This window comes from Lepisma saccharinum, chromosome 15 (genome assembly GCF_977018435.1).
Source record: "Lepisma saccharinum chromosome 15, izLepSacc3.1, whole genome shotgun sequence".
Taxonomy (NCBI): domain Eukaryota; kingdom Metazoa; phylum Arthropoda; class Insecta; order Zygentoma; family Lepismatidae; genus Lepisma; species Lepisma saccharinum.
In genome coordinates, this window is record NC_139243.1 from 306,888 (window position 1) to 329,297 (window position 22,410).

General features: G+C 35.5%; 1 protein-coding gene across 5 annotated transcripts in view; it reads right to left on the reverse strand.

Moving 5' to 3' along the window:
• Positions 1–328: 328 nt before the first annotated feature.
• The window catches only part of Nmdar2 (glutamate ionotropic receptor NMDA type subunit 2), a 416,257-nt gene continuing 394,175 nt past the window's right edge, over positions 329–22,410 (reverse strand). For 4 of the 5 annotated variants that reach the window (XM_083136498.1, XM_083136502.1, XM_083136499.1 and 1 more), the window contains exons 13-19: positions 20,831–20,991; positions 18,972–19,153; positions 16,642–16,877; positions 11,142–11,332; positions 5,148–5,228; positions 2,708–2,812; positions 329–1,371 (exon numbers count right to left, since the gene is read on the reverse strand). In XM_083136498.1, coding sequence (XP_082992624.1) covers positions 1,329–1,371; positions 2,708–2,812; positions 5,148–5,228; positions 11,142–11,332; positions 16,642–16,877; positions 18,972–19,153; positions 20,831–20,991 — 999 coding nt within the window. In that variant the 3' untranslated portion in view covers positions 329–1,328. The remainder of the gene's footprint in view (positions 1,372–2,707; positions 2,813–5,147; positions 5,229–11,141; positions 11,333–16,641; positions 16,878–18,971; positions 19,154–20,830; positions 20,992–22,410) is intronic. The other variant, XM_083136501.1, reaches the window with a different exon arrangement.

A 22,410-nucleotide genomic window follows, 5' to 3' on the forward strand; every position in this document is an offset into this window, starting at 1 on the left:
TTTATCATCGAACATAAAAGTTTAAGTAAACAAACTTTCAAGCATGTTTCATTTTGTTCGAAACGATTGTCAAAAAGTTACATGTGCATGCATATATAAAAGATTAGTTGAAAATTATTATTTCAATTGCTATAAAAAGACCAAATTCTTATTTTAAGTCACTTTTTGAAAAAAACATAGAAAAAGGAAAGTAAGAATTAAAATATTTGTTGTGGCGAAATAAATAAATGAACTACTACTGCTTGTATTCAACTTCATCACTGCTTTAATTTTATGTTAAATAGGATACATTTAATTTTCTATTTTTCTATTTTTATAAGATCCTTGAAGAGAAAAGAGAGCAATAATTGAAGGGCTTTTAGATGGTGCTCCTGATTCACTTTATTCTTTTCTTATTTAGATTTTCTATGAAGGAATTAAAGATGTTGATAAATTTATTCATCACAATGTTCTTTGACTACTAAATTTCGCAATGTTTGAAGTTACGTTGGTTCCATACACTATGCGGGCTCCAATTTACTAATGATACCTTCTAGTAATACTAAATAAATGGGAAAAATATCACTTTTAAAATCTTTCTTCTTGCTTTGTTACAGTTAATATTATGCTCCAAAAAATATATCTTGTATATTTACATAAATACTTTGTATAATACCTGTTAAAAGCAAAGTTCTCTGTACAATTTCAGTGATGCAGTTTTGAATCCGACAATGGAATTTTCTTTTCTACATATCGACATGCTTATATATCTACAACATGAAGTAACCATTTCCTTTGTTGAAGATGAAGTGGAAAGTTGCAATAACAAACAACATTTAAACAACTTTCCGTTGTTAGAATAAGGAAGAGAAACAACAACATCAACGCCAACAGACACTGTATATGCTTGGAGAGTATTTTTTCAACAGCTATATATCTTCTGCGTAGCACCATGTTGATTTCTTGAGCACACTTCCATTCTCAACAGTTTTTTTGTTCCCATTCCATGATATATTTAACAACATGATAAAGCACGTCCACATACCACGGAGGGAGGGGAATAGCTTCACATAAACTGCAACATACAAAACAAAACAAATACTAAATTGTGTTGGTTTTTTTTCGCATGTCAACTACTCACTTTCTTGCTAGCTCCATCTATTGGCCCTTTTTTGAAACATTTCTTGTGTATCTTAATACTTGCCTTAACTACAATAATGATCTACTATATATATATATAATTATATATATGCTTGTGTATATCCACAGTTTATTGTGTCCATGAGAAGTGCACTGGTGAAATTCCTTAGCGATGACTTCGTTGATGGGAACAGCAATTTCACGCTTTATCAGAGAACGGTTTCCATTTCCGCTATTTCCGTCCTACAGGGCCTGCAGGATAAAGCACGGATTATTAGATTATTGCAGAATGTCATGTTCATAATAGAATAAATACCAATAAGGATGGACTTTTTAATCATTCAACATTTTGATCCATTCCACATATATCATTATCAAGAGGTATAAGCAGACTGAAATGTTTTTCTTGTTAACAATAACTTATCAGTCAAAATTGACTAAATATTTTAGTGCTAAAAATTCTCATTTTTATAAGCTAACAGTTTATAATAAAAGTTCAAAAGCTCTTTCTTTGTCACACTTGAATTTATTACTTAACCATGAAAACTAAAAACACCTTTAATACCTTAGGTGTGTCCCTTCGGGTGAACGTTAGTAAATATAACTACTGGCTTTAACAATGTGAAACAGACCACTTGGTATGTTTGAATAAGTAGCATAGTAGAGAATCAGTAAGTTGTATGAAGTATTCGTTTATGTCACTAACCATAAGAAGGGACCCAAATAAAGCGCTCTTCTGGTGATCGACTTCCAAAATTTACCAAACTTTCAAATTTCCAATAGTTATAAAAAATAACGTTCGCAGACCAAACTTTTGTAAACGGCCCATCTGTTCAAGTAGTTCGCCACCAGTCAGATGTTCGACATACTACCGCATTTTGATTTCTAAAGCTTGCGACATAGCTATCAATATGAAAATGGCTGAGTTTATCAAAAAGAAGGTGATGTTGATTATAATAGTGTACAGAAGTCACATGAAAGTAAGACCAAACATTTTTGTGTATTTACCAAAAGAACACACCAATGTGGTCCCCCCTAAGCCTAACCTGTTTTTCTATTGCGACCAATCGTACCCAGCCTAAATCCTTTACTTTTTATACGGGGAGATAAGGGACTTTTGAATCACCCTCTAGGCCCTTACATGTGGCTTTGTCAACATGAGATCAAGAATTACACACACACACACACACACACACACACACACACACATATACATATTATATACGCGTATGTGTGTGTGGGGGGTGTAATATAGTAGAATATATGCTCTTAGAGCTGTCTAAGATACCCTGTTCTGGTTTCCACAAAAATGAGCAACGATCTCATTTCTTTCCTTGAAATAAGTAGATGTCTGTAATGACTATAATAAATACTTCCTTGAATTCTTTCGGTGTCTGAGATACATTTAGTTTTGGCAACAATTTAGAATATGAGTGGAAATGTACAATAATATGATTTTCTAAAAATTACAGACCAGTTTAAGATTGCTACATATTTTATGAGCCCATGCTAGACAATAATCCAGGTTCTACAAATTTTCTGTAGATATAAGAGATAGGAATAGAGAAATTGGGCTGTTGAATAGTACCTGTAGAAGTTCCCTCCTCCTTCGTACCGCCCCGAGTATTCTGTGGAGCTGACATAGTTGCGAGTCATGTCGCGGGGTTTTAGGACGTCTGAGGTGTTGAGAAACCTGTCAGAAGATAGGATGTGGATATTAAATAAATATAAGTTATGATATGTGCCAATTTTTTCACATTGAATTCAGTGATAAAACCTGTTTATAAATACATTTGGTTGTTTTACATATTACCAAACAAGAAATATCAAAAAATGTATTTATTTACGTTTTGCACTGCCTTATTTCAATTCACTCAAAATGCAATTTGGGGTGTAAGGGGTGACCTTCCACATAGTACAACCAATTGTCAACCTCACTTCCAAATAGTACACCCTGAACTGCTTTTTGCAGACTAACGAGGCTCTGGCGACTGGCCCTATGGCCAGTATAATTCTGTGTGTTGTGCTGTTTTTTGTCCTTGTGTATGCTGAGTGCCTAACCCCTTTACAGCCTCAGCTTTTAACGAAAGTCAGAATATTTTAATAATTTAGTGACGTGAGATTGCAATTATGCTATTTTAATTATGGTAAGGGGCTAGACCCCGTATAATGTGATGGGTGAAAAATAGCCTAAGTGCTGATGCACCCAAAATTTTAAATTCAAACTCAAAATGCAATTTGTAGTACACCTAAATTTTAACTCAGAAATGGTCATCAATGAATGTTATAATGTAACAGTTTTCGTAATTTTATCAGGTGTAAAAAATGAAGCCAAAAATATTAGGGATCATACTTTCTTCCATATAAATGTCAGACTTCAATACCTTCTGCATATGAGAAAGAAAACGTAAGATCTGTTAAGAAAATTGTTACGTAATTTTATAAATTGTAGTTCCTTATTTTAATATTAAACCAGTAATAGATTCCATGCATTAATTTTCATAGTTGCGTGATAAAAAAATATGAAAATATTATAACGTCAAATTCCATTCTAGTTATTCAAACTTATTTTTCTACTTTGTGATGTAATACATAATTAGAACTTCTACATTATGTATACCTAGGTATATGTTTGTAGTGTGTACATTCTTGCTTGCGCATCCCCAGATGTCTTCATGACATAGTGTGCACAACGACAACTTTCTTTTCTTACATTATTATAACTTTGGATAAAAAAAACAGGGTAGGGTACACATAATTATACTTTACATTTTATCACATGAAAGAAGAAAATATTTTGTAAAGTACTATAGAATAAAAATTTTGAATCACCACTTCTTGTCTTTCAAATCTCATTTGATGAAGAAAATATGATATTTTGACTTTGGTGATGAATACTTACTACACTTGTAAACTATGTTCTCACTGTGTGTTGGAAAGCTTTAGATGTTTCCTGCAATAAATAATTCATCAAAATGCATGCGTTGGGGCAGGTGTAAAAAAATTCAAAGAAATTACAATCATATGTTTTAAGATTGTCGAATTTTTCATCTAGAAAGAAGGAACTTTCGTAAGACATGTTCAAATTATTTTTAAAGACAACAACATAAAACAATTCTCAGTAAGAGTGCGGGCAACAATCCGTGCAATGGGTTATGTTTCCATTTTAATTTTATTATTTGTTATTTATCGCAATAGCGAGGTTTTATCTGAGTATGTTTAATAATCTTGCAAAAATTAATCGAACATTTCATATTGATTTTTTCTTTTGTTTGATACGTCATGCAAACACTTGTTCTAGAAATACCCACTCACTTGTTAAATATTTACACTACCAAGCCTTCTGCCTCTTAATATTTTGTCAGACATTGCACAGCTGCTTTCTGACCAATTCAAGCGTATCTAGTTTTTATTTACAGTGCAAAATAAGCCAACATAAAATAATGCATTAACTAAGGCAGGAAGGCGCTAATACAATGTTTATGAATGTCAGTTTACGTCACAGAGCAATGCCGTTAAGGCCAACATTATTACGAATGACTCTATAAGCTCGCAATATATTAAACAAAATAGTGATGGACATATTTACTTTCCAATCATGTATCTACAGTTGTATGATGTTTATGTTGCTGAAAACGTGGTGGTGTTTTTCAAGATCTAAAAAGTACTTGTCAACGATGGTAATTAAGGTTATTCACATGAGTGTATTTTTGTTTCAAATGAAAATTTAAAGACTTTAAGTTGTGCAAGCTGTATTATTTAGAAAGAAAGTTTAGAAGTTTTGTTATCTTTTTGACTTGACTATATGTTAAATGTGACATTTTAATACAAGGGTTGCACCGTAATAAGATTATTACATTTTTCTGTCGGGAAAATGATCGTTATATCAATGTTTGATCATGCATGTATCGAGTATTTCGTACTCAGTCCATCACTAGTTTCGATCCACACAAAGAAAGCCTCTCTACGCGTGCTACTTCTACCGGCATTGTGGTACTGACATGCATCCAATCATGGCCTACACTTACTGGGGTCTGGTATCACTTGCAGAGTCACCCGCCACATCTCCGATCAAACAGCGAGTCCAACAGGACGTTGCTCTCTTCTTTCTGTGGCAGGTTTCGAAATTTCGGAAATAATTTTGCAGTTGCAGAACACGTGGTGGTGGTGGTTGAGGGGAGCGTGCAAAGAGGGTGAGTGCAGCAAACACCAGGGAAATAAAAGAAAAACAATGAAACACAAAATGAGGTTGAAGTTCCGTAAATGTGCTCTCGTTCCTTCCACTCCCAAACAGTGTTTCGTGAAAGCATATACAATCCACACTTGATACTCTAACACCTGGAAACTTTGGTAACGATGCACGTGATCATGTGCCTCATTTGAAAGCTCCGGTCTTCACTCTGCCACTCAGAAAACATGGTGAGGGAACATAACTTTGGCATAAAGTAGGAAAACATTTTTCAAATAAGGTGTACAAACTCACACCTCTAAATGTATTGAGGAGATTTAAGAAATTGAACTTAAGTCATCTAAATGTTGTGATGCATTGCCTAATTCTCTTCTCCTTCTGAGGTTTCATCACATCTTTCATCTTCAGGTGGACTGTATCTCCTATTTTCTCCTGGTGAATTACTGATAAATTCACTGAATCAGTACCAATTTAATGGAAAACAAAATAGATGAATGTTTTCAAAATAAGAAAATAAACAATTACCATCCTGATACTAAACTTGAACAAAGTTACGTATCTGAATAACAACTAAAAAATTCAGATCCACTTGAATGCAAGTTAACTAACTCTCTAGCATTCTTAAACCCAAAGGTTCATGGCAGCAGCAACACAGACCTTCCATCTGTCCCTATCCTGAGCAAGATCTATATACTCTTTTCCATCTCTACCGATTTCCTTTAGGTCCATCTCAATTATCTCCCCATCTTCGTCTTAGCCTTCCTGCTGGTCTCTTACCTTCATGTTTCCCAACAAGAATCCTGTAAACTCTTCTTTCCTCTCCTATTCATGCCACATGACCTGCTCACCTAAGTCTTCTTGAATGAATCATTCTAATAACATCTGGACATGAATGCCAAATATGTAGTTCTAAATTATGTAACCTTCTCCACTCACCTGTCTCCTCATCCCTTATATGGACCAAGTTTGACATCCATATAATACTACAGGAAAAATATTTTTTTGTATATTTTAACTTTTAGTTTCTTAGAAATTAAACGTTTATGAAGAGAAAAATAACATGCATTTCCTGAATTAAGCCTGCTTTTTATTTCCTCTTTAATATCATTTTCATTTGTTATTATTACTCCTAAGTACTTGAATTTGGAAACTGGTTCAAACGAGTTGTTATCAATAATTAGATTTTGATTATTACCTAAAACTTGGTTTCGGGCTGTAAGCATATATTTAGTTTGTTCTTTGCTACCTTCCAAACGTATCTCTTTAGCTGTTTTAAAAAATATTTTAACATTATTCCTAATTGTATTAACATCATCCCCCAGGAAGTCCATATCATCTACATATGCTAAGAGCTGAGTAACACCGTTTTAGTCCTTCCTTAAACTATTTTACCTTCCTAACAGCATATTGTAAGGCAAATTTAAAGAGCAATGGAGATAATGCATCTCCTTGTTTTAACCAATCATGAATTGTAAATTTGTCAGACACATTAATACCCACACACAGTTTTACTTTCTGTTTCACTTGTGCATACTTTTATCATATTAACAAACTTCTAAGTTATTCTAAACTCGACTAATATATTATATAATTTATCTCTTTTGACTGAATCATACGCTATTTTAAAATCAATGAATAGCTGATGAACATTTTGATTATATTCACACTTTGAAAAATTTGATCTACAGTTGATCTGTTACATTTAAATCCAATCACCTTTAATTTCATTAGCATATGGGGTGAGTCTTGTTAAAAGAATGTTAGATAATATTTTATATGTTGTTGAGAGTAGAGAAATTCCACAGTAATTATTGCAATTCATTTTATAACCTTTTTTATTAAACACAGGAACAATTATGGATTCTTTCCACTGTTGAGGGATTTCTTCTTTATTCCATGTTAAACAAATTAATTTATGAATTTTACATATTAAAGAATTCCCACCATATTTAATTAATTCAGTTGGTATTAAATTAATGCCAGGTGCTATGTTATTCTTTAGCCTTTTAATAGTATCTTTAACTTCAGTGAAGTCAGGTTCTGGAACTGTAGGTTCTGCTTTCTGATGTATCTCCTACATGAACATTTAAGAGATCATTAAGGTAGTACTTCCATCTATTTAAAATATCACTTAAATCAGACAAAAATCACTGTTTTTATATTTTATCATGTTTACTTTAGGCAAAAGGTAAAAGGTAAAGTGTTCCCCTGTGCATAGCACCACGCCATGAAGGCGTATAGGGGGTGTGGGGGTAACGCCCCACACTTTCTTGATCCGGTCGTGAGTGGGGGTGATGTGATCAGCATCACGCCCCTGACCGCCTTTACCCCCCAGGGTTTCCCCCAGGTACCCATGTTATTCGACGCTGGGTGGGCGCCGGGGCCGCTTCCACCGTTAGAAAAGTTCCCGGATTTGAACCGGCCGGGGATCGAACCCGGGACCTTGAGCATGGTAGTCAGATGCGTTACCAACTGAGCCACCGCGGCCACTGCCACCCCTTTCTAAATTCATTTACACCTTTGTACAAATCTCTGATATTTTTGTTTTTGCTGTTTGTTTCAATTTTGTTAATTTTGCTTTTCAAGTAATCTCTTTTTTTACTTCTAAACATGCGGTTAACTTCTCGCTTTATTCTAATATAAGTGCTTAAATTTGTGTCATCAGAGTTATTTAACCACCTAAGTCTAGCCTGTTTTCTTATTTATAATAGGTTATGACATTCATTATCAAATTACGGCTTACTTATTCTTGGTTTATGGTATCCTATACTTTATTTAGCTGCTGACACTATTGCATTACGTATGTGTTCTCAATTCTTATTTACGTCTGTTTCATTTATATTTTTATCATCATTTAAATCCTGCAAAACATCGAATCTATTTGACAGTTTAATTTGGAAATCTTTCTTAATATTTCATCATCAGCAAATTTTCCTGTATTAACTTTTAGAGCTTTTAGAGTTTGATGCTTATGATTTATCACTGAGAGTCTTTCTCTTAATTTAGCAATTATTAAATAATGGTCACGAACGGAAATTATACTAGCATGCCTTCTTTTGTCAATGAGTTCTACCATCTGGAGAAGACCAGGTATATTTATGGATATCTTTATGTTTAAAAGTGGTACTTTTCACAATTAAATTCTTTGAGGTTACAAAAGTAATTAATCTGATACCATTATCATTACTTAATTCTTGAAGATTTTATTTACAAATACTAGGTTTAAATGCCTCTTCTTTGCCAATCTGTGCATTACAGTCACCAAATACACCTTAACATATTCCAATTCAGTCTCACGAAACTGAAGCGTTCGTAACCAGCTTAATCTGAAGCAGGATGCAAGTAACTGCTGAAATATAGAAATGAATCTAAATGAAGAAATTAATTCTTCCTCACCCTAATTTCTTAATAGCAGGAAGACTCGTTGATTTAGCTTTCAAACAAGGCACATTACCACCCAACAGCAAGCAACAGGGACTTATTCCAAAACGTTTCTTCCCATTAAAAACCGAAGCTTAAAAGCATGCTCATTCTGGCGAAAGCAGATAAATACAATATTTCCTATCTCTGGAGATTTAAATGGTTGTAATAAGCGAGATAAACAATACACTAATGAATGTGCTAATTCTATCACTACTTAAGAACTCTTACTCTACTTGCATTAATTATAACTCTGTGTAGGCGATGCACGTTCAAATACAGGGAGGTTTTCCTCCAGGTTCGTCTAACTAGGTCCCCACCCTGTGCGATCACTTTTACAATAAGGGCTGAAGAGTTGGTACTTACCTGCTCTCAGTCGATGCTGCCACACATTTTTATGTACATATTGCAGAATTACACACGTTAACACAAATCATATCTCAGGCTAGGGTTGAATATAATAAACACTAAACATTATACACTTCCGAATGGACAAAATGACAAACTACGAAATCGCTTTATTCTCGACTGCAACATCTATGTAACCTAATAGTCAGGCGTCACTGTCAATCTGGAGGTTAAGAGAAATGATAAAGGTTTCTTCTATATACGCCAGTAGCAGCACGTTCGGTGGGGACCTAGCGAGCATGAAGAAAAGCATCCCTACAAAAACCACGACTGTTAAAAACAACAAATATTATAATTTTTTGTTTTGAGTAATTGATGAATCGATAGTCAATACTCTGAATAAATCTTAATAAATATATTGAATAATTACAAGCTATATGTAAGAAATATAAACAAAATAACTGAATTATCAAAATTACGTTATCTTACCTTTATGTCAATTTGCAGATGTACTAGGAAAGACATCTATCAATATATAGATATAAAAAACTTAGGTTGTATGTACAAAATATGAGTAGCTTGCAATTTAAGAATAGCTGTACATAAAACGAAAGTTACATTTACAGAGGACAGTAAGGTTTAACAGTAGTTATGAACAAATGTTTCGTAGGAACAGAATATACTTATGTGTCTTGATGAACACCTTTCTTTTGCATACACTAGTTTATTTTAAGTAACTTCTCTTCTAGTGCTTTCAAGTTTCTAGATACTTTGCATGTGAACTTGTACTAAACTTTTTAGAAATTAAAATGTACTGCATAGACCCATAATTGTCATCTTAATTTTTTTCAAATTGTGCTAAAAATATATAAATCTAGCCTGTTCTTCGTAAGCATTGTAGAATCCCACATTTAAAATAGTATTGCGATGTGATGTTAGTCATATCTTTAGTATTTACTACAAAAACACGTGAGGTCTACGAGAATGTACCAAAAACCGCATAATTTAATTAAGAATCTATTCCTACTATCAAAATATAGGTGAATATTATACATTTATCTGAAAGATAGTTAGCCAGAAGTAGTATTCAAAAGAATAAAATAACAAAATGACCCCTGACATTAATAATTCTACTCATTCTAATATAAAAATTAAGCATCATTAATGATCCATGACGTGTCATGTGTTCCATTTCAATTTTAGTTGGAATTTTTGAAGATGTTCTGAAGATGTTTGATTTCAGTTCTTTTTCCCGTAACCAAGGATGGAATAAATGCAGGTTTCTCTGTGTCTGGTGATATTCTTCTGACACCAGAACGAATAAAACAAAACTAAATTTATTCATAGATCTGGATTGATTTGAAATAATGTACAAGAGTGACATTGAAAGTCATAAATTATGTTTATTGTAATTTATTTCTATTTATTCAAAGAGAAATCATATTCCGATGTTAACATTGTAAAGAAACTGCCCCAAAGACGGAGTCCATTGAGTTGTTCAATAATACTTTCCACGTCAAATGTTTATGGATTGAGCCCTGGACTGGACATGATCTTTCCATTGTAATTACCCTTCATTAATTTTATTGAATCCTCATTCATTACCATCATCATCATTATTGGATGGTGAATTTAAATGAGGCAGAAAATGAGCATAAAATAAGGAAAATGAAGTAACATTCTTTAATTTTATGCATAGAAAGCATTCCAAAGTTGTATTTCTTGGTAATTATCTACATTCCTCAGGTTTATCTGGTCTCCAACAGTGTGGGGAACCCTGGGAGTAAAGATGACTGATGACCTGAGAAAATGGCCTAGATCGTGAATGTTCTGATGCACTACTCCCGTACCGCACATGTGCTCACATGGCACGTTGTAATGTGCAAGGGGTAGCTTCACCTTTTAATCTAGCTACATTAAAATCCAACACCGCTGCTGTAATCTCTAGAACACCAAAATGCACGAACAATCAACCTGCAGTTATTTCATCTTGGATTGTGTCCTTTGACCACTGTCCAACCCTACAAGTTCTTCCACTCCTTTCACTCAGTTGCGAGCAACAAACCTTCTGGTGGGCTTTATCCCGTGGGACTCCAGCTCCTTCTCCAGCTGCCGGATCTTGATCCTGGCCATGTCCAGCTCGTGCTTCACCTTCCAGAGGTGCGTATCGCAGATGGGGTCCCTGCACCGGTGGTTCCGCAGGATGTCCTGAGCCTCGAACACGGCCCCTCGGAATGTGAGTGACTTGCCCATGCTCTAATGGAACAAAACACAAACAGACGCATCCAAAGTTGTCAATGGATTCCCCGTTTTTAGTTCAATTCATATTTTTGCAACAGAAGGAATAATAATGCCTATAGTATTGATTTTTGACAAAGGCCTATTGTGCATTTTGTCATTTATATTAGAAACCTTTGATAAGTAAAAAATAATAATAATATACATAAGCATTACAGATTCTATTAACAGTAAATTAACATTCAGTTCATCACCCAAAGTGGCAATTCTATTGTTTGATTTTTGTTCATTATGAAACTTTCTTCCATTGTACCCCCAATACTTTCACCTTTTTTCTCTGCAACGTATACTTCAAATTTTCCTTGCTTAACACTATCGAACTTTTACTCACAATGAAAATAATTTATCATAGTTTGTCCTTTTATTAACTCTAACTTTTTAATTGTGTGCTGTCCCTGACTAGTTTGAGGAATAAATATCAACTGGCAAAAGCAATTTGAAAGCAAATGTGTATTTTAATACATTAACTAGTAATCTTAAAAACATTCCCTGAAGGCATGGTCACAAACTTTATTTTACATTTAATTTTCAACAGTTTTTAAAATTGAAATATCAATTATTTAAAAAAATTGATGGTATCTCCCCAAGCCACTTTATAATATTTTATCTGTCTTGAATTTTACATCATTACTTCTCATGGTAAGAGAATTAGTCCAAATCATATCCACCACAATCTATCATAATCAAGTTAAATTTCACATAGAAGAAATGTGTTTCATTACATCAGAATCTTTAAACTTCAACTTTAAACTTTCTGGAAATTACTTAATCTCTAACTTACTCCTACACAGCTTATCATGCAACAGAAGCCACAAGAAAACAACTGCATTTTCTAGAAGCACATTTATGTAAGATGTAACTTTATTTTACCAGAAATATTTTGCACCAAAACCAAGCAGGTAAGGTGAATTTGCTTTTCCTCACAAAGATATCTTTGAATGTACAGTGTGATCCAAAACATTTGGTGGAAATTCGAGTTAATTAAAAGGGAATGTAGAGAGAACATTCAGTCATTGGGTCAACCAGGATTCATTCTTGGGAAAGGGGCCTTCATGTGGCCAAATATTTGGAATGTGGTCCTTTTTTGACCTTCATGTGCCTCTAAACAATTACTTTTAATTTTTATTATCTTTAAACAATTATGCTACATGCATATGTCAACTGTTACAAGATAGTCAATGTGCTTCTTTTCGACTCTGGAGAGTTGGGAAACTTATCTTCTTAAAGAAAAAAAGAGATAGACTGTACCCATGTTGCCATCAAATAATTTTCTGGTTTGATTGTATGCATATATTAAATTATGATAACACTTTGATGTTACTAATACATGTAGCTGTGATATATTTATGCACTTTTAAATAGACGTCATGTTTTATCTGGGATTAAAATTTCAAATCAAAGTACAGAATCAAATATTCATCTTTTTGAAAATTTAATGCTGAGAAACGGACATTTTTAAAGCATTTATATTTTCAAATCCAAAGGAATATATAAATACTGTGCTCAAGAATTGTTATGAGAACTGACATTAATTACCACTCGTCATATCACAATCTCTTGAACATCAGTTTCGTTAAATGGCAAAAATGTAAGGGATATAGAAAGTGTAACACTGATATTTTTTCCTTGCCGTTTCAAACAGAGTACCTTTCTCGAGATTGTACCCAAAATACACATGTAACAAATACAACAGTACTTAATTATGCAATACTTTTATGGAACATTGGTATTTTCCACTGAAAAACATCGAGGGTGTGCTACATGTATGTGAAAGGTCTGTGGTACATAACCTGAAACTTTACTGAATAAACTTTGTAATTTGTAATTGTGAATGTCTTTAAAACTATACTCAACATTTTTATGATGTATAAGCATTTCCTGAACAATCTTTTCTTTGAAATATTTATACTTAAAGCATTATTTTTATTTAGCATTAAACAAATCAAATCATAAAATGACAAATAATCTATCTGGCATTGTATATAAGAGTAATCAACATTTAGACAAGTAGTGTTAGTTGGAATTAATGCTATTATCTATGAATAGGCAAACTTGAGGCTTTATCTAAAGCACAAGTTTTCTATCATGATTAGCAGATACAAGTCAAGATATTTTCTCTTGGAATAAACTAGTTTAATGGTTCTCGATGACCAGAATAGAATTGTGTAGTGACATTCGTTTTAACTATTATTAGCTGAAGAGAATATTCACTACCTGTTGATATGCTGCGAAAATTTTACCTTAACACATACATGTGCATACAACCATTAAGTATATCTATCTGAGGATGTTTATGAAAGTTTAAAGAAAGTAATTTATATATTGCATGAATACACATAAAAGAAATCAGTTCTGAAGAAAAATTTCTAAATATGTTGTTGGATAAGTTATTAATTCCATAGCTTTGCAGCAGCGGTCATGTTCTTGCCAATTAGCCTAAAATTAAAAAAGACTAATACAGGAACTATGCTCAGCATTTTGCACTTTCAAAGTGTTACAGTCCTTGTTCTTTCCAATGTCGCACTGGGTTTTTATTTAGTTCAAGAAAAAGGTATATTGGTTTCAAATTCAACAAAATTAGATCTGTTTAGAAATTAGATCCCTCATCAAGCATTTAAAAGATGGTCCAAGTAAGTGGACTTTGTATGATGGCCGGAACATTTGGTTGCTGGCGAAAGTGTGCTACGTTGTGAGCACGTGGAGTGTTCCAGGGCCAATAATTGCTGATTACAGCACGTCTGTGTGACACGTCAACTTCCTTTGTTGGGTGAGTCTTCAGCTTTTTATCTACAACTTCTAGGTTACTTCTCAGAAGAAGAAAAGTGATTCAAACCCTTGCCCCATTGAATTTATTACCGCAGCACATACAAATATTACAACAGATTGTTACCAGGAAATTTACACTATAATTGTTGATTTATTTTTACATAAATAAAAGAAAATATTTCTTCAGAGATGATTTCTTTCATAGTCTATTAATTATGAACAAGAAAGGACAGCAAACGGTAAACATATAGACGCACAAATTTCACACGAAAAGAGAAATTATTTCTTACGTACAGAGGAAGCCTTTAAATAATCAAAGATTGCAGCAATAAAGAAAAGAACCAGCAAAGTTTCTTACCACAAAGAACCAAATAAATTTTCTCATCTACTGAACAAAATATTAAAGATAGAAAAAAGGACAGAGAATGTAAGCAGAAAAGACTAGATCAAATATTAGTTTGCAAAGTTAAATTTACTTTAATTGTATAATTATAGAAAACACTGAGAAAATTCTTAATTAAATATTAAATTCAACAATATGGTATTTCATGTATAACTACTATTAACAATATTGAGTGCTAGCAAAGTCATTAAATATTTAAAAACTGTATTTATCTATAACTAATTGCATGAGGTAAGAACACTACCGTACACATTAACAAAGATATATGGCAAGCACTTATTACTCAGTATTAATAAATTTAATGAATACGTAAAAAGTATTTTCTATGGTTGCATAAACCCAGAATTTATTTCTCTTTACTTAGCATTCGCAATAATTAGTAATAAAATGCGATGTCTACAATCTCATTGAAATAGCGTTTCATGTTTGTCCTCTGTGTTGAAATTAGCCAATATATTTTTGCATACATTTATTTCTACCTGGATATCTGCTAATATATTTTTAACAATAAAAATCTTACACTTCCCAGATAGATATTCCTTGGAATAATTATAATTTGACACTCGGTGCAATTTTAAAATATATATTTTATGAATGCATGAGTTGTCGAGGTTCCAGGCCCTTACTTACAAGAAATATTATTTGGTGCAGTCAGAAGAAAAGAGTGTGTTCCGTCCAACATAAGCATTACGTCTACACGATAGAATAATTCTCCTCAGTACAGTCTGCACGAATAAATTCAAAAACTTCATTTGCGATTCTTCCACAACGTCGGTAGAGTTTCATCCAGGGTTGTTAAAAATCCAGGAATTTTGAATATATTCGATTCCGGTCCAGGAGAGAAAATCTGGACCGCAAAGAACCGATCTGTAAAGCATTTCAATTCGGTCCAGGAACCTTTTTTTACGGATCAATTTAAATACGGTCCAGGAACCATTTTTTTATCAATTTAACTACGGCCCAGGAACCTTGTTTTCGATGAAACAATACATAACTTGAACCGAATTTATATTGTGAGAGAAAAATAGTCCCGGTTTGCGGAACCCAATTTAACCCATTAGAATTTTTGAGTTTCTGGACCTTTAAAAACCCTGGTTTCATTCACAGTTAATATTAATATGTTAGTGGTTTTAATGTAACTACGTTCGTGTATTCCTTTCTGCACAAAAATGTCTGCATCAGTGGGCTTTTTATTCTTGAATAATGTCGAAGCATACAGACACTTTCTAATTCCGAAGCTCCTGATTATACGGGTCAGTGTCTCGTACTTTACTTTAACCACGTGAAGTACTGTGGTTACAATAAGATACCGATTTCAAAGTAATTGTCTTCTTTATTGTACGGTAGTTTCCTTTTGCGACTATTGTTTTCTTCTTTAAACAAACACACTGACAGTTTTAGTAATATTTTTAATCATATGCCAGCCATTCTTGTACCTAAAATTCAGCTTTTGTGCGTACGATTCATCACACTCTGCAGCTGGAGGAATTAGATGTCTGCGAAGGGGAGTTCCTCTAGCAGATAAATAATATTTACGAATTTCATAAACACTTCTATCAGTTATGGCGCCGCTGTAGTCTAGTCGGTAGGACATATGATAACCGGGGTGGGGGATAATATAGGGATTTAACTGTGTCCCCGTATAAAGCGGCTCTGGGGCTCACCCAGCCTCTAATTAGTGGGTATCTGGGTGTTGCCGTGCGGGATCAAGGCGACCGGAGCGTGATGTTGATCATACGATCTCCAAAATGGTTAAAATTTAAGTATACGTGAGACGCTAGCTCCACATTCCCCTGTGCAAACGGGTAACTTTACCTATATCTGTAATATGTAACGTTGCTAATATGCAAACATTTAAGACTGTTATATATTATATATAGACCTATAAATGAAGGTGATAGGAAATTGTACAGGCACACGTTGTTTCATTACGTTCAAAGGCTCCGAAAGTAGAGAATTAGTAAATAAGATACATATAGGGATGTTTTCGAGAACTGAAATTTCACCGAGTGGAAAGGATGAAGCAGGAACGCACTCTCTCTCTCTTCTGACTGCGCAGTAACTCGTTTAGTGTTCGATCGAGGAACATCCGACTTACCAGGCTGACGAGGGCGCAGCAGCCCCCCCGGTCGGTCTTGGCCAGGTGCTTCCTCACGTACTTGAAGTAGAGGTGCTCGAGGAGCAGGAGGCAGGTGGCCAGGAGGATCCCGGACATGAGCAAGAGGAACGCGGACAGGAACTGCTCCAGGGCCAGAGGGTCGCTGGACTTGTGCTCCTGCTTCCCGGGCTTGCAGGACCCTGTCATCCAGTAACGTCGCAGCCTCTCGAGGTCGCCTGGAAAAGTCACGGATGTCGTTAACTTACGCTGCGAGTCCATTATGTTGCTTGTGACTAAGTGAAAGAATATCGCAGAATATAATTGGTAAATTTATGCAGGATATCGTTAGGTATTTAAACTTAAATTAATTTTAGTTTCATTTAGACGTTTAAACAGGATGGGACAGGTCGATATTCCACGTCGTTTAAAGCTAAAGTTTAACCAACAAGATAAATACTTATGATAGAATGTGGATATGCTTTTATATATACTTATATACAGGGTGGTATTTGTAGGGAGGATTTCCCCCCTCTGGGTACTTGTGTCCCCCTCTGCTTGATAAATTTTATCCATGGGGGCAAATGTTATATGGCATAAAGTCATTATCTCATGTTGTCCCTAGACAGTCAGTAGAATTTCCCCCGCCCCACTGGAAATTTCTTAAATACCACACTGCTTATACGTATGTCACCTTGTATGTTACAAATATAGGGATTTAACTGTGTCAGTCGCTTGCAGCATAATAAATAGGTAAATAAAGAAAGACTTGAAGCTTTCCTGGCGACGAAAGATGAAAAGATTCTGTTTGGTTATCGACTTGGCGAGTTGTGGAAAGCTCTCGAAAGCTTGGAATCTTTTCCTGGTCGATAGCTCGAGGGAATATTTTCATCAAATAGATAAATATTTCGGTGAAAACCTCAACGAAACCAAGGCATTGCGTCACTAGACGAGGGAGATGAAAACGGTGTAGGACTAGTGACACCGATTTCTGCAAGAATCACTTCCAGAAAAAGATGTCCCTCCCCTCATCCATTGGGTGTGGCTATGGAGACAGACAAAGAGTAAAGCTCTGTACACAAGTCATGGACATGCTTTACGGAACCACCAAGGACATCCACAGGTTCTTTTTACCAGGGAAGGGCAAGCAAGGGTTTTTTTCCGGCGAGGTAACCGAGACTTATTTCCTCTCATAACAATCCTTTAATTTGAAGTTATCAAGTTGTAATAATTAACATAAATTACTTGGACTGAACTGAACTACATAATGTTATGGCAACATTCATTTTCCCAGGAGCCGCCGTGCAACCTCCCCCCCCCCTTTCCGGAAGTCCATGTGAAACACCGTTTTGTGTGTGTGTGTCAAGGTGGCCCGCAGGACCTTTCCTCGGGGGGGGGGGCAGAGTCAGTGAAACCTTTTGCATTATTATTATTATTATTGTTACTGCTTTTATTGTTGTTTTTATTTTTGTTGTTGCAGTTATTATTATTATTAAACTTGAAAATTGAATCAATTCAGAAATTATTTATTAGGTTACTTTCTATGAAAATGAAGAAAAGTTATATATCACTAAATTATATGGAGTGGTTGGAGATACTTAATTTAACAAACTTGAGTTCAAGAAGGAAAGATAAAATTAATGTATTGATACAAAATATTTTGTCAAATAAGATTGATAGTGAATACTTTATAAATACAATAGTATATAATGTCCCAAAATATAAAACAAGAAAGAATTTATTATTATCAGTAAAATTGAAAAATGGTGGCGAATTTATAAAAATATTAATCGATGATTTTAATTATGATTTCCCTTAAAATATTATATTTAGGCATATGATGTAATTTGCTGTAAAAATCATTATGAGTTAATCATTTGATATTATTCTTTGTGACATAGTGTGTATAAGGTTTTTAAAACTGTTCTCAGTACTTTAAATAAACTATTATTATTATTACATTACTATTACTACTTCCACTAACTACTACTACTACTGTTTTTTAAATAGCTGTTTTATAGATACATAATCAGTGTAAAATAGACTCTAAGCTTATATGTAACCCTACTTCAAATAATAATAATAGTTGTTGTAACTTACGGCATGTAAGCCACGGAAAACAATACTTTTTGTTATAAAATATATCTATTACAATTTCCCCATTCCAATTACATTAACTCTTTCCAGAAATCTCAGGACGGTGGGGGGGGGGGGCAAGTGCTCCTCCTAGCCCCCATGCGGGCGCGCATGATGTGTATGCAAAATCATGTACCTCGTGGTTACATGGTAGCAAAGGCATTATAGCGGGATACAAGGGTGAAGCAGTTACATACCATTTTCTCTGAAGTCGAGCAGCCTCTTGTTGAACATCTCCACGTACTTGGAGTTCCTGGTGAAGGCGATCCCGTAGCCAGTCTTCGCGTACCACGACCCGACGGTGAGCAGCCGGCAGTCCTCGTCCTGACCCACCAAGTAGTCCAACACCGTCCCGTCGTACAGGAAGGCGTCCAGGTCCCTGCCGGGAGAAAATAAGGATCAGATTACACCTCTCAGACTGTGCCGACGTAGACACCTCCGTGTTATGTACCGTACGTTTCGTAGGATAGATTTCTTGGTAAGTTAGGGGCAATTTGTTGTACACGTGCCAGTTTTTCTTTAATTATTCATCCTCGTCGTCGCCAATAAAGCTGGAGCGGAAAAAGAATAAACGAAATGCAAATAAACATGATTAACCTTTAACGGGGTGTAAGAGGTGATGTTTCCACGTAGTATCCACAATTGTCAACCTCACCCTGGCCTGCACTTGGCAAACGAACGAGGCTCTGGCGACTGGCAGTATGGCCAGTATAATTTTGTGTGTGTTGTCCTGTGTTTTGTCCTTGTGTGTGCTGAGCGCCTCTTAACAGACTTAGCTTTTAACCAGTCAGAAACATTTAATATTTTAATATTTTATTTACAAAACGACGTTACAGTTATGTTATTTTAGTTCAGGTAAAGGGGCTGGACCCCGTATAAAGTGACGGGTTCAAAATAGCCTAAGTGCTGACGCACCCAAAATATTAAATTCAAATTCAAGATAACTGTAACGGATTGCAAAAAGAGGGATCCTGGGTTCGAATCCCCGGTCAAGCGTTTGTTATCTTCTTTCATCAATATAATAATATATACCATTGTTGCTATCATAAGCGTAACTTGGCGGGGGCAGGGGGGGGGCACTTGCCATCCCAAAATTTTGATGTTTCTGAAAATTGACAAGTAAGTGGTTTGCATTTCTATATTGAAAACTCCCATTTCCAAGACATTTCAGACATCATAGTACAGAAACCACCCAGAATGAACCACTTTAAAATACTATCATTTTGAATTTCCCAACTGGCCGTGATCTCGAAATCAGGAAGAGAGTCTTTCCGTGATCCTCGTACTAACTTTTCGGAATCCCGCACACCCCTTTTGTTAACCTCCTGGTACCTGATGAGCAAAAAACGAGTAATTTTTATGATTTTGAAACCTTTTTGAACCTGCCCCTCCCCACCCCTTCAAAAGTTAAGCTCCAACTTCGAACTATGGTTGCTATGGACTCCATATGGAGAGTACAATCGGAAACCAAAGAGTGACATCTCCCTGTCAAGTAAGGAAAATGTAGAAGCACTACTAAAACACTAGGGTTGTTAAGAGCAGTATGGTTACACACCCTGGTATGGTTGGTTGATTCATTTGGTTAATTTTACTTCACTTTTCTGGACCTTCCCGATGGCGTAGTGGCAACGTCGTTACATTGTAATCCGCGGGTCCCGGGTTCGACACCCGGTGGAGGCACACTTTAAACTGTATGGCCAGTCCAAATTAGCCCTCCTGTGCATAAAGTGGACTTTAACCAAAACTCAAACGTCGCTTTTCTGCTACTTTTGGCTAATCGCGAGGATGATGATGAGTGGTGATATTTGATGAAGGAACACTCACGAAGAACACCCATGCCCAGTCCTGGATTCGAACCTGGAACCCCTGACGCGCTGTGCTAACCACTCCACCACGGAGGTCAGCAAAACCTAGTATGGGTAGCATTTATTAACCTCTACACTCCACCAGAACAATTCCACTTCAGAAACACTCAGGATGTCAGAGGAAAAAACCTACAATGGACAAATACGTCTGAGCCCACTGTATCACAATCGTCTGCCAGTGCGTCACTCACCCGTTGAGGACAGATTCCACTCCTCCCGCAACGACACTCCTGTTGTACGTCTTCATGTAGAGAAACATCTCATGCTTGTATTTCCTCAGAGTGGCTTCCGTGTGAGTCCACGGGGACGTCCCGAACTTGAACATCGGCCTGTGGCTGAACGGTCTGTCGAGCTGCAAGAAATCAACATTTACTTCAGTTTACAATTAAACACTACTACACTGTGTAAGTGAAGAGTTACTTGAAAAAAAATTACTTCTTAACCGTAAATAGTTACGGTTTGATTGATTTGCCGCTTTTGGCGAATTTGCGAAGATGGGAATGAGTGATGATACGATGAAATTGATGAATGGACATGCCCAGACCAGGATTCGAACCTGGGACCCCCGGCGTTGTAGCGCAATGTGCCAACCACTCCGCCACGGGGACCGACATAAATACATAGTCACTGTGAATCGGTTACGTTTTAAAGTAACGAAATTAACAGTTAGCTTCACGTAATTTTTCTATGTGATCGGTACCTCATATTGTTGAATTGATTTATTGAATTGTTGCTTTCAGTCCACTTTATGCACACAAAGGCTAAACGGGACTAGACCTACAGTTTAAAGTGCAATCCGAACTACTGTGTGTCTCCCCAATGGCGCAGTGGTAGTGTCGTCGCTTTGTAATCAAGGGGTCCCGAGTTCGATACTTGGTGGAGGCACATAGTGATTCGGATCCCTAGGTCCAGTCCTGATTAGCTTTACTGTGCATAAAGTGGACTTAAAACACCAGCTCAACCACCTTGATTACAAGGCGATGACGCTACCACTACGCCATCGAGGAGGCCTGGTGCTTCATATACCGATATTAATGTTTATTATATTTTTTCAAATGTTCGCATTTTCTCTGAATGTTCTTACTTATATTCTTATATTTAATATACGTTAATTCTAATTCTAATTAATTTGGTCAACATTATTTTTTTATTATTTTAGACAGACATAAGTGAAAAATCAGATCTTGCTTGCAGTCCATGCATTAAAATGTGTTACACGAGCTATATCTCACCTACGAATAACAAAAATTAACTGAAGTATTTTTTTAATAACGATGAGTAAACGAGTACATTTTCAAAATGATCAAGTAAAACTGTAAAAGTTGGTAACTCTTCGAACAAATAACTGTAGCTGTAAACCTAATTCTGTGACAGGTATGCCATCCTCTTGTTTTCTTCAGAATTTTCCTGTCTCTTTTTATTCCTTGTTTGGCTTCCTCTAGCTCCCGGGGAATGTAAACTCTGTACGTGCTTGGTGGTTCCACCTAGCGGTGAAAGCCTGAAGCTCTTGTCATTCAGGTTGCCTGTTTGCGAGAGTCATGGTGTTCCAACCCTTCCGAAGTGTGCAAATCCTACCGTAACGTGACCAGCATTCCTTTCAATAGGTACTGTGATACATCCTAATAGGCTTTAGCAACTTATAGTTACTATACTGCAAGGCTCAGAAATAAAATAAAATATGCGTACGTTTTTGTGGTTTGAAACTAACTGTTGTGTTCTATCCTATTAGACCGAATGAGACAAGCAGACTTTCATGCTGACAGAAGCTGGC